Source organism: Mus caroli, chromosome 11 (genome assembly GCF_900094665.2).
Source record: "Mus caroli chromosome 11, CAROLI_EIJ_v1.1, whole genome shotgun sequence".
Lineage (NCBI taxonomy): Eukaryota > Metazoa > Chordata > Mammalia > Rodentia > Muridae > Mus > Mus caroli.
In genome coordinates this window covers 48,584,147-48,597,101 of record NC_034580.1, presented here as the reverse complement: position 1 = coordinate 48,597,101, position 12,955 = coordinate 48,584,147, and the positions used below count along the sequence as shown (strand labels likewise).

At 46.9% G+C, this 12,955-nt stretch overlaps 1 protein-coding gene and 1 pseudogene across 1 annotated transcript in view; one reads left to right on the top strand and one right to left on the bottom strand.

Moving 5' to 3' along the window:
• Rad50 (RAD50 double strand break repair protein) overlaps positions 1-3,141 on the top strand; it is a 54,685-nt gene extending 51,544 nt beyond the window's left edge. The window contains exons 24-25 of the mRNA XM_021177827.2: positions 69-202; positions 1,784-3,141. Coding sequence (XP_021033486.1) covers positions 69-202; positions 1,784-1,970 — 321 coding nt within the window. The 3' untranslated portion in view covers positions 1,971-3,141. The remainder of the gene's footprint in view (positions 1-68; positions 203-1,783) is intronic.
• A 3,130-nt stretch (positions 3,142-6,271) lies between these two features.
• Positions 6,272-12,955, bottom strand: part of LOC110304483 — a 9,694-nt pseudogene continuing 3,010 nt past the window's right edge.

The following is a 12,955-nucleotide window of genomic DNA, read 5'->3' as shown; positions in this document are numbered from 1 at the left end:
ACACCACCATGCTCGGTTCATCCACCATGCCCTTCTGTACTCACATCTGTTATGCAACTTTTCTCCAGGTGTTAGCGTCTCTCATCATCCGGCTGGCCCTGGCGGAAACCTTCTGTCTGAACTGTGGCATCCTTGCCTTGGATGAGCCGACAACAAATCTCGACCGAGAAAACATTGAGTCTCTTGCACATGCTTTGGTTGAGTAAGTATTTCAAGTTTAGGGGCAGGTTGTAATATTTTTTTAAAAATACAGAGCCAGGTGTGGTGACACATATCTTTGATCCCAGCACTTAGAGGCAAAGGCAGGCTGGTTACTGAGTTCAGGGCCAGCCTTGGCCACATAGTGAATTCTAGGCCGGGCTCAAAAACAAACAAACAAAAAACCAAAACTCCAAACCAAAAAGAATTCAGTTGAGGCCAGGCTCTGCACTTTGCTTTTCAATAGTAGTTCTTCAGATTCTCTTGAAAAAGAACTCGTGCCCGACAGTGGTGGCGCACGCCTTTGATCCCAGCACTTGGGAGAGGAGGCAGGCGGATTTCTGAGTTTGAGGACAGCCTGGTCTACAGAGTGAGTTCCAGGACAGCCAAGGGTACACAGAGAAAAACGCTATCTTGAAAAACAAAACAAAACAGAATTCGTGAGGCTGGAGGGGTGGCTAAGTGGTTAAGAACACTGGCTGCTCTTCCAGAGGACTTGTGTTCAACACACACATGGCAGCTCACAACTGTATGTAACTCCAGCTCAGAGGATCTCACATCCTCACACAGATACATATGCAGTTAGAACACCAGTGCTTATCAAATAGAAGGAGCTGGAGTATTGAGACACAGCCATATCTTGCCTCTCCCCAAGTGTGCATAGGGCAAGTGCGGGCGAGGCGTTCTGGGCTGTGTCTGTATCTCCTGTGAATCCTTCATGTCAAGCACAGGGGTGCCTTTGCCCTGGCCAGACACTTAGAGCTGATATGGAAAAAGAGTACTGGTAACTAGACGGTGCCCAGGCTAAATTGTACTCATGTGACACCATTCACTCATGTCAGCAAGCCCCCAGGGAGGACAACTTGTATTTTTGTGCACCCCTGACTCCAGGACGATGATGGCACTTGTGCCCTCCAGCCAGGTCTTGATTGTCCTGGGGACCAGCAAGAGGGTTGTGGTATTGAAACATGAAGTGCATCCAGTCCTGGGCAAGTGAGAAACAAGTTTGAGTTCAAACTCTTGTTGCATCTCACTCATAGCCGATACCTCAGCATGCTGAGGATGAGCAAAAATGTCCCCATACACCCACTCAGGCCCTGTGTGTCACTGCACTGAGGCATCTAGTGACTGGGGGAGGGAGAATTCTAGGTAGACCCAGCTCCTCAGAAGGTAGTGTTATTCCCCTCACTGCCTGTCGTCTGCCAGAATGACTTTGAGACTTTGAGAGAAGTCTGGGAGTCTGGGCAGAGGAGCGAGCTGGGCTCTGGTTGATGTTTTAAGTTTTCCTAGAAGACTTTCCCCTGCATCAGTAGCAGCTTAGGATCTTGGGAAACTAGTCCAAATTCTTTACCTAGTTCTTAGCCAGATGGGTGGGGAATGAGCTACACATCCCAGTGTGTGGGAGGAGATAGGACTCTTGCCTGCCTAGGTTGAAGGCCTCAGCTCTCCTCTGTTTGCAGGGCAGCCAAAGGCCCAGGAAAAGCCTGGATGCCACACAGCTGTTCTTATATCTGACAGGATTTCCAATGGCTTTTCCTAATCTATGTCCGTTAGTAAAAAACGAATTCTCGATGTATTGTTTCAGGATCATAAAAAGTCGCTCACAGCAGCGCAACTTCCAGCTTCTGGTAATCACTCACGATGAAGATTTTGTGGAGCTCTTAGGGCGATCTGAGTATGTGGAGAAATTCTACAGGGTGAAGAAGAACATGGACCAGTGCTCAGAGATTGTCAAGTGCAGCATCAGCTCCCTGGGCTCTTATGTCCACTAACTTGTCTTGGGAGGGATATGGATGGTGTGACAGGAACCATGTGTGTCAGGTGTGAGAGTCCCTAAGATCGGGAGGCTGCCTTGAGTGAAGACTGAACACAGTTCCCACAGGCCTAGCAATCTCCCAGCTCTGCTCAGCCTTTCATTTCCTGCCAACTGAATGTCATCCAGATAAACAGTGCTGACGGGAGGGGTGGGCATTTAAACACATTACTGCTGTCACATGAATCCATGCACACGACCTGTCTGTCTGAGTCTAGGTCTCCCCTGAAACCACAGTCATGTGACAGAAGCCATCGGTGATCATTTAGTGGAATGCCCAGTTCCCTCCCCATGCAGCCCTACCAGATGGATACCTGGCAGGCTGTTAGAGAAGAATTTCCCTAGTCCTGACCTCATCTGCCCATCATGCAGAAGCCTGGCACTCTCCTCTGTGTCTGTCATGTATATCTATGTGGCCTGGCCATAAACCCCAGTTACTCTCAATAGCAGGTTCTCATGTGGGTGGAAAGGAGACTCGCCACAGCTGGAGCCTGCTCCCACACACAGACCTGCAAAGGCAAACCACATTTTCACTCCAGAGGCTGAGCTGGCTGTTGAAGTCCAGTACACGTCTCCACGACATTGCCAGCTGAAGCCTCCTGTGCAGACAGGGCACATCTAAGTCACACACTTCCAGATGCCACTAACAGTTCTCTCACTCCGCTGGTTGGCCTGTTCTGTGCCATCTGCAGATTTGCTGGGTGTCAACTCTAGAACAAAGGTCTTTTCTTCCCACCGTCTTCCTTCAGGAATATAAAAACATGTCAATTAAATGCATACTGAGAATAGATCATAAGAAAAATTACTTTAAAATAATTCTTTGTTATACAATGTTATCTATTAAAGACAAAAATTTGTGTATTTGGGGCATGGATGTGGGTGTTTTACATACAGAGTTAATGTTCATGGAATATTTGATACTTCAGGAGGATATAAAACATCTTAAACATTTTTCAGAGTTGATTAGTAGTTAGTTTTCTAATCCCTTTTAAAGTTGCTTCACATAGCCAGGGATGATATCCTAGTAGAGGCAGGTGGATCTTTGTGATTCAAGGCTAGCCTTGTATACATAACAAGACCTTGTCTCAACAAATTTTTTTTCACAACTATGCAAATGGTAAGGGAGGTTTATGGCAATTTTAAAAGTTTTTGGAAATTCTGTCACTTCCAAACCAAAGTTTATTTACACTGTGAGAAAGGTCCTCTAGGAGCTGGAGAGATGGCTCAGTGGTTAAGAGTAGCGTCTGTTCTTCCAGAAGTCCTGAGTTCAATTCTCAGCAACCACATGGTGGCTCACAACCATCTGTAATGGGATCTGATGCCCTCTTCTGGTATGTCTAAAGACAGCTACAGTGTACTCATATACATAGATCTTTAAAAAAAAAAAAAGTCCTTTAGCCCAGGCTGGCTGTGAGCTGCTGATCCTCTGCCCCCAGGTACTTGGATTGCAGGCACGGACTGCTATGCCTAGTGTACATAGTGCTTAGAATTAAACCCAAGGTTTCATACACAACAGGCAAGCACACCACTGCCTGGACCACATTCCTGACCCCAAGTCATTTAATGATGGATTCCGCTATGAAACTCAAATCAACACTAGGAAATTTTAAAACAAGTCTTCCAACACAGCATAGCCAAAGCCAATTAATTTGATATTTGCAACCTTAGTTATTTTTTCTATTGCTGAGATAGAACACCATGACCTAGACAACTTAAAAAGAAGGCCTTTAACTCCAGGGGGTTAGCGTCATGATTTGGAACAAAGGCAGCAGGGACAGCTGAGAGCTTCCATCTCAAGCAGGATGGCAGAGAGAGACACCCTGGGAGTGGTGGGATACCTCAGCAATTGAAGGATGATGGCGGGAACATCTTCACTCTATAATTGAACCACACACTTTAAGAGTGCAAGTATGTAGAGTAGGGCCATTAATGTATCACATGGAGCAGTCTTGAATTTGAGACGGGATATTTTATGCAGGGTCCGTTGTGTGCTGTAGCTGTGCCTAGTACAAAGTGGACATACTGTGTCCACAGCCAGGGCTGGAGTGAAATTGAAGGTTGCATTGTGGGGACGCACTGCTGGGAAGACCTTGGTTTAGTAAGACACTGGGTTTTAATTTTTGGTGACTGACGCTCTGGAGTTGTGGCCCACATTTAACAGGCTGAGGGATAGGCTGCCTTGCATACAGTTCTCAGGATCTGTTCAGCCGCCATGATACCCAGATTGTCATTACAGCTGAGCTTCCTTGCATGGTAAAGGATTCTCTGCAGCAATGATGAAAGCTAGATATTTTAACTTAGAGACGCTGTCCCACAAAGGTCCCGGGTGTCATTTTAAGCATCCTAATAAGATGGTGGAGGGAAAATGGGATGTGGAGAGAATAGTGCAGTGTACTTGGAAATGAGAAAGGGTTTCAAGCAGAGTGAGCAGACAGCTGCCAGGAGCCAAGAAGGACAGAAACGTTTGTCCCTCTGAGCGTATAGAATGATTGGGTCCTGCTGACCCCTGGACTCAGACCAGTGTGGCTTATTTGGACTTCAGGCCTGGCTGAGAAAATAGGGTCCCAATTCTCACCCAGGGGCCCACAACTCTCTAGGTACTCTCTGTGCCTTCAAGGCCCCTGTGACAAGGTTCATTCACGCAACTCTAACACTGAAGGAAAGAACAGAGGGCCATTCTCACAGGGCAAAGATTTGCTTACTGAATTCAAGAAGTATTGATTCTGGTTAGACTAATCAGTGACCAGACTGTCTATCCCAAGAACACAAGAAGGTCCAGAAAATAAGACTGCCCATTAACCACCACAGCAAAGTTGAAGACAGGTCCACCGGGCAGATACCTAACAAATATTTCCTTGTCGTGGAGTCTGAACATAAAGGCAACAGTGTGTAATAGAACACATAAGCCAGGTAGCATCTGCCAGTAAGCTATAGAGGCCCTGACTGCAGTGATGGGGAAAAGGCCGTAGCCAGGAGAGATGCACACCTTTAAATCCCAGAGGCAGGTAGGTCTCTGAACTCAAGGTCAGCCTGGTCTACATAGTTCCCAGATACGCAAGGCTACGGGAAAGAAAAGAAAGAAGAGAAAAAGCGAAGTATGAAATGAGAGCGGCACCCAGTTTCAGATTTCAGCACACAGGATACCGAGTCTTTGAGAGCTGCTTTCACTCAACCCCCATCCAGCATGCTTTGAAGTGGAATGGGTGCCTTTCTAGTCAGTCACCCACGGGCTTAAATCCTGAATGCCACTGCTTGATGGCTGAGCAGCCCTGGGAAAAATAGTCACCCTCTGACCTCTGTGTCACCCACCTGTGAAAGGAAATCTTGGTTGTGTTGTAGGGTTGTGCCAAAAGATCAGTGATTTCATATTTATGAGCCTGAACAGCAGTCAGTACTAGCTAAGCACTGGCACATGGAAGTCCTCGTTCATCAGTCTCGTCCCGCTTCAGTCAGTATTCCTTAGCCTCAGTTTTGGCTTGCTCGCACCCTTGGTCCTAGTTCCCTTTCTGGCTGTGATAAAACACTGACCAAAACCAACTTTGGGAAGAAAGGGTTATTTGACTTACCCTTCCTAGTGACAGCCAGTACAGATGCTCACCACAGGAACTGAGGCAGAAGACCTGCAAGGATAAACACAACTGGTTTTCGCCCATGACTTGCTCGGTTTACTTTCCTATACAACTCGGGCCCCTCTACCAAGGATGGTACCACCCATAGTGAGCTGGATTCTTGAGCATCCATCATGAATCAAGAAAATGCCTCGCGATGGGCGTGGCAGCAAACTCCTTTAATCCCAGCACTTGGGAGGCAGAGGCAGGCAGATTTTCGAACTCAGGTTCGAGGCCAGCCTGGTCTACAAAGTGAGCTCCAGGACAGCCAGAGCTATACAGAGAAACCCTATCTCAAAAAACCAAAAAAGAAAGAAAGAAAGAAAGAAAGAAAGAAAGAAAGAAAGAAAGAAAGAAAGAAAGAAGAAAGAAAACGAAAAAAAAGAAAATGCCTTGCAGACTTGCCCACAGGCCATTCTGTTAGAGGCTGTTCCTCAACTGAAGGTCCCTCTTCATAGACACCTCTGGGTTGTGTTGGAAACACACACACAAACCAACCAGCACAATAAACCTTGTCAGTTAACACTATTAAGCTATGAAGTTTTCCTTTTTAATTCCTAAGACCTCACAATAATATCACAATATAACTCAGTCTAACTTTTTTTTTTTTTTTAACAGTCTTAGTTCACTTATTTTTCTTGTATAAAAACCCTTATGTGGTAGTCACAGCTGGAGCCTGGGTCCTCTGAACATAGACTCTGGTGTGGGTTTTCACAAGATGATCAGTGAATTCCTGATAAGGAGACTTGGTGAGCATGGTCTCTTTCCAGAGGTTGGGGTCAGGCAGCTGTAGGTCTTAGAGGTGGCATCAAAGGTGGTCTTGGCCAAGTTGCCCAGGGTGGCAGTGCAGCCTCTGGCTGAAGTGTAGCAGTCATCTATACCGGCCATCATTAGTAGCTTCTTGGGCACAGGAGCAGAGACAATGCCAGTGCCTCTGGGGGCAGGGATGAGACGCACCAGCACAGAGCCACAGCAGCCTGTCACCTTGCATGGAACAATGTGGAGCTTGCCAATCTTGTTCCCCCAGTAGCCTCTCCACACAGGGACAATGGAAAGCTTGGCCAAGATGGCCCCTTGAATGACAGTGGCAACCTCCTTGGAGTACTTAACACCAAGACCAACATGACCATTGTAGTCCCCAATAGCGACAAATGCCTTGGTCTGCTGGCCAGCCCGAGTCTGCTTCTGCACTGGCATGATTTCCATCTTTTAGGGATGCACCTAGGGAAAAGTCATTGATCTCAGACTCCTTAATGTCAGGGAGAACAGGTAGTTCTCTTCCAAGCCTGAACTGGCTTCAGATGAAAGCAGTCAGCCAGGGTGAGAGCCAACTGGTAAACCAGCCTCCCCCCACCCACCCCCCACAGTGGGCAGTGGGGGCTTGATCCCACAAGGAGCCCCTGAGACATGGTAAGATGCACATCAATATACTACCTGAATGCATGACTATGCAGTTAGTGGGGAACATGGCTGTGTGGACCCTCAGAGCTACATCCTCAGAGAAAACAAGGGGCTGGAGAGATGGCTCAGTGGACAGGCCCTCGCATGTGAGCAGGCCCAGAACTCCTGTTCTAGCAGTCTCTATGCTGATGCTCGGCAGTGTTTGTCTGCAGTCCAGATCTCTTCTAAACTGATTGACCCAGCAGCCTGTGGACAGCTGGGCATCCAAACACACTCAACTATCTAACGAACATCTGAAACTTACGACTCAGCCCACGACTCCTCCAGAAACTCCAAATGACAGCACATTCTTCCAACTTCTTCAACAAGCCCAGCATCTTTTGTTTTAACTTACAGTTCACATCCATTCCCTCAGTTTAAAACTCAACTCTCAGAGGGTTTCCAGAGGCCCAGCAAAATGGCTCTGCAGGTGAAAGGACCTGCTGTCACGCCCTGATATCCTGAGTTCCATTCCCGGGCCCCAATGTGGTAGAAAGAGAGAATCAAATCCTACAAACGGTCCTCTGACTGCCACATATGCATATGAATACACATGGACATATGAAATACATAAAATGTACTTTAAAATTATTTTTGTTTTTGATTTTTGAGACGGGGTTTCTCTGTGTAACCCTAGCTGTCCTGGAACTCATGCTGTAGACCAGACTAACCTTGAACTCAGAAATCCTCCTGCCTCTGCCTCCCAAGTGCTGGGATTAAAGGCATGTGTCACCACTGCCCGGCTAAATTACTTTTTAAAGTCATGTAGAATCTAGCCATTCCTTACCATCAAATCCAGCAGCACTCTGGTCCAGGCCTCACAGTCTCTAACCTAGGTAGTTCAAGTAACCACCTAGCTTCCTGCTCAGGTTTGTCTGTCCCGGCAGCAGGCAGTGATCTTGTAAATGCCCCTGAGCTGACAGCAGTTATGGCCCTGTAAGCACACTATGAGCTGGAAATAGCGATCAGAGAGGCAACAATTACCCCTGCCCTACTGGCTGTCCTGTTCAGCAGTGCAGCGAAGGCTGTTTCCACATCTAGGCTTGCACCATTGGAACATATAGTGTGACTGGCCTAGGAAAAGTTCATGATCCAAGATGAGAAGTAATTCCTAGGGCCAGTGAGATGAGCCAGTGGGCAAAGGCTTGCCAACAAGCCTGACAACCTGAGTTCCATCCCTGAGACCCACGTACAGGTGGAGAACCAACTCCACAAAGTCACCCTTTGAGCTCTCATGTGCACATGTGCATGCACACACAGTAAGTGTGTAAAAACACAAACCGTAAATGGACAAAGGAAAGCTCTATGCCACACGTGGAGCTTTTTATACCATCACAAAGTCAAAAAAAAATTAAAACCCTAAGTCAGTGCTCAGTGATGCATGCCAAAGCCAGACACACCGCAGAGGTCACGTGTAATGATGCTAGGCCAGTGGTTAAAGGGCCGGGGGCTAGAGCTCTGTTGGTAGAGGGCTTGCCTGGCATGCATAGAACCCTGAGTTCCAACCTAAATACCATATATATAAGCCAAGCATGGCAGTCTGGCTGAGGGTAGGAAGGTAGGAGGAGGTAGGAAGATTGAAAATTCAAAGTCAGCCTTGGCCACATAGTACATTCCAGGGCAACCTGGGATACATGAGACCCTGTCTCTAAACAGGTAGGTAGGTAACTAGATAGAGAGATAGAAAGAGTTAAACACTTCCCACAGAGAAAGGCCCAGGGCCAGTGTCATCATTCATGATATCTGGCTGGCATGTAGAGTATCGCCAATTTTTTCAAACTCTTCTTTAGAAAACAGAAAAGGACTCCTGTGGGCACCATTCACAGATCCCTAGCAATCACTGTAATAGATATTCCATTCCTTCCTGTATGTGTAGTATGTATCAGTGCTTTCTGAATCCAGATGAAGATCCCCTGGAACTGGACAACATGAGCTGCCATGGGGGTGCTATGGGAGACAAACCAGTGCTCTTAGCCACTGAGCCATCTCATCTTCCCAGCCCCCAAACTTAGTCTCGTTCTCTTGAAAAAACAAAAACAAAAAACAAAAAAAACAGAAAAGGAGAAAGGAACACGGTCAAGGTCATTCTGCAAGGTCACTCTTCCATGGATAGCATTGAGGAAACCAGAAATCAACCCATTTCTGTTAATACACTCGGCCAGCAGACAGTAGCGGGTATTTCCAGGACACTTGTATACTTGTGGCATTAGACCTCCCTATGCTCCTTGACCCTCTGGAGGGTCCCCTCCTGCCCCAGTTACTCCGCCTCTGCTTCCTTATCTCATAAATTCCATTACCCTTCCTTCTCCTGCAGTGCACTATCTGATGAAAATGTGCTAGCAAGCCAAATATCTAAAAACAGATATATGCCAGAAGCCTGGGCAGCCAATGGAAATGCAGATACACAGAGCACACCAGTGCATGAAAGGACCTGGTCAATAGAACAGAAAGGAAATGTGCAGCACGGGGAGAAACATCAGTGAATCAGCCACGTGACGTGAGGTGAAGCCCAAATAAGTAGGGAACCCTTACAATACAGCAACGTTTAAAATGAGGCTTTACATTCTGTACATGACTGCCTTCATGTGTACACCGTGTGCATGCAGTGCCCATGGAGGCCAGGAGGGGGCGCTGGATCTACTGGAACTGAAGTTACAGATCATTGTAATCCATATGGGTGCTGGGTACTGAACCTGGGTCCTCTGCAAGAACAGCTAGTGTTTTTTTCATGTCTAAGTTCTTAACTTAGCCATCTTGCCAGCCTCCACAATGTGGCAATTCTTAAAAACTGATTTTAAAGTGAGCAAAGAACTTGAATTTGTATTTTATAAAAAGGGGGAGGGGGTAATAAAATCTAGGATTGGTGGCTTCTACCTGTAATGCAATTACTTGGGAGGTAGAAAAAGTAGGGTCAGTAATTCAGGGGCAGCTTGGGCTACATAGTGACTTCAAGGGCAACCTGGGTTATATGAAACCCTATCTAAATAAGTAAAGAGGCTAATAACCCCACAAGTGAGTTTCAACATCCTTAAATAACAGGGACGTGCAAATGAAAGGCACAGCATGGGGCTGTAGAGATGGCTCAGTAGTTAATACACTGGACGCACTCCCAAGAGGACCCAGGTTTGGTTCCCAGCATTCCCAAGCTGGCTCACAACTGTCTCTCACTCCACTTTCATGGGATCTGATGCCCTCTTCTGACCTTTTTAGGCACCAGGAATGTAGGGTGTACATACATATATGCATATATATGCAAAGGCACAACACAACAGTTAGGATGACTGCTCTCTCCCTTTCCCTTTCCCTCTTCCTCTTCCTCTCCCTTTCCCTCTTCCTCTCCCTCTCTCTAACACACACACACACACACACACACACACACTCACACACACACTCATGATGGGTGAGGTATAGAGAATGTGAATTCTCATGTACTGTTAGTAGAATGCAAAACAATGTTGCTTTCTCAAAACCATGATGACATTTAGAACAATTTTTTTAAATACTTTATTTTTACCTATGTGTGTTTGTGCACATGTCTCTGTGAGGGTGTGTGCACATGAGTCCAGTCCCGTCAGAGACCAGAGGTATCAGATCCTCTGGAGCAGCCGGAGTTAAAGGCAAAATTTCTTAAGAATTGTGTTTTGGGGGCTAGAGAGATGGCTTGATGGTGAAGAACCTGTATTGCTCTTCTAGAAGAACCAAGCTTAGTTCCCAGCACCCACACAATATCTCACTGCTCCTTGTAATCCTGGCTCCAGAGGACCTGACATGCTCTTCTAGCCATGGGTGCCCACAGGCATGCACCACACAGACACACAGTACAAATAAGTCTTTTATTAGCATCTCTGGAATATACCCAAAGCAACTGAAAGCACTCTCAAAGAGCTAGGGTTGGCACAGCAGCCGAGGGGCAGGAGTAGAGCACACTCACACAGATCTTCATACTGCTGAATACTGACCTGGCAAAGGAAGGAGTTTCTGATGCCCACAGCAGCATGGGTAAGCTTTGAGAACATTAGGTCAAGTCATGAAGCCAGTTGCAAAACGGAAACTACCGCCTGAGTGCATGTGCAGGACTCCCTGAAAGTCGAGTTTATAGAGGGCTCCCCCAGAGCCTGGGCGAAGTAGGGGTCTGGAAAGCCGGGGTGGGGGGGGGGTGTTTCTCAGGATAGAGAGTTCTGGCTTCAGTCACACAGCATGAGTGCTTAACACAGAACCACACCTAAGTCTCCCTTAAAAGCCTGTCCATACTCCTAGCCCTCACTCAGAGCTAATCGGGATCCCCACCCCCCACCCGGGGCTCGCTGCAGGCCAGTAGGCCCCATTCTCAACTCCTCAGCCCAACAGAGTCTGTTTGGGTATACAGGAGTTTGAGAACCACAGCCTCAGCCCCAGCCTCTGCCATTTCTTACCCAGAGAAACACAGGCTGGAACCCCTTATCTTAAACTATGTTATGCCTTCCCTGAGCAGTGTGTCAGTGACCCAGCACCCCAGCACCCCAGCAGCAAGGAAGAAGTGCAGCCTGAGGCCCTGTGTTTCAACCTCCCCAAGATGCTTGATGGAGGCGTTCTGACACCCCAACAGTGAGGCAGAAATGCAGACTCACAGCATAGGCAGGACAAGATGGCCTCAGCCTCATGGCCATCCTCCTTAAGTCTCTTGAGTGGTGAGATACAGGTGTGGCTATGTTACCTGGCTTGCTGTCAGAAAATTATAATAAGTTTAAATAAAAAGTGTTCAACTTATCAAAAAAAAAAAACAAAAACAAGAAAAACAAAAAACAAAAAAAAAAATCAAAGGATCTCCCTGGGCGTGGTAGCTCATGACTTCTAAAGGCGTGCGCCACCACGCCTGGCCTTCATGCCTTCAATTCTAGTGCACAAGAGACAGAGGGTGGGTAGTTCTCTGTTGAGTTCCAGGCCAGCATGGTCTAAACATTTGAGTTCCAGCTAGCCAGGAACTCAAACAAACAAACAAACAAACAAATAAACAAACAAACTAGCTAACTAACAAAAAACCAAACCAAATCAAACCAAAAAACCAAAAACCTCACAGGACCTAACCTTTAATTTCTAACAGTGAAAACTGGGGGTGTGGCTCTATTGGTAAATCAAAGCATTTGCTGTACAAACCTAAAGACCAAGGTCAGATCCACAACACCCAGGTAAATCACCAGCGTGTCCCTGTGTGGCTCTAATCAATCGCTGTGGAGGCAGAAGCAGGACAACCTCAGGCTAGCTGGCAGCCATTCTAGGGAACCAGCCTCAGTGTCAATGAGAGAGAGAGCCTACCGAGAGTCCTTGCAGACTCCTAACATCAACTTCTGGCATCCACACACGTGTGCATGTGCACCCACACTCACCCACCTACCCACCCACACACAAGATTACATATGCCTCAGAGACACAACTATGCACACACACACACACACACAGGGCTATATATGCCTCAGAGCTCCAACTATAGACACACAGACAAAGGGTGGAACAATCAGAACTAGTAATGCATTCTTACCTACAATCCAAGGGAAGTCTGTAACAAAAAACGCAGAAAAGGACTGGGGTATGGCTGAACAGCAGAGTGCTTACCTGGCATGTGCAAGGCCTTTGGGTCAATGAATACCAGTAAACAAACAATCAATCAATATTGGAGGCAACAAAGACTAAGTATGGAGAAAAAATAAACAATCCATAAATTCTTAGATTGTCACAAACAAGCAAGCCTACCCACAGCAGTTCAATTAGAAAAGGGAATAGAGGAGAAAGGTCGTCCATTGTCTCCTGCCCCCAGCCCAACGTGTGTGTATTCTAAAGTATATACATGTGAGGAAAGGAAGGAAGGAAGGGAGGGAGGGAGGAGGAAGGAAGGAAGGAAGGAAGGAAGGAAGGAAGGAAG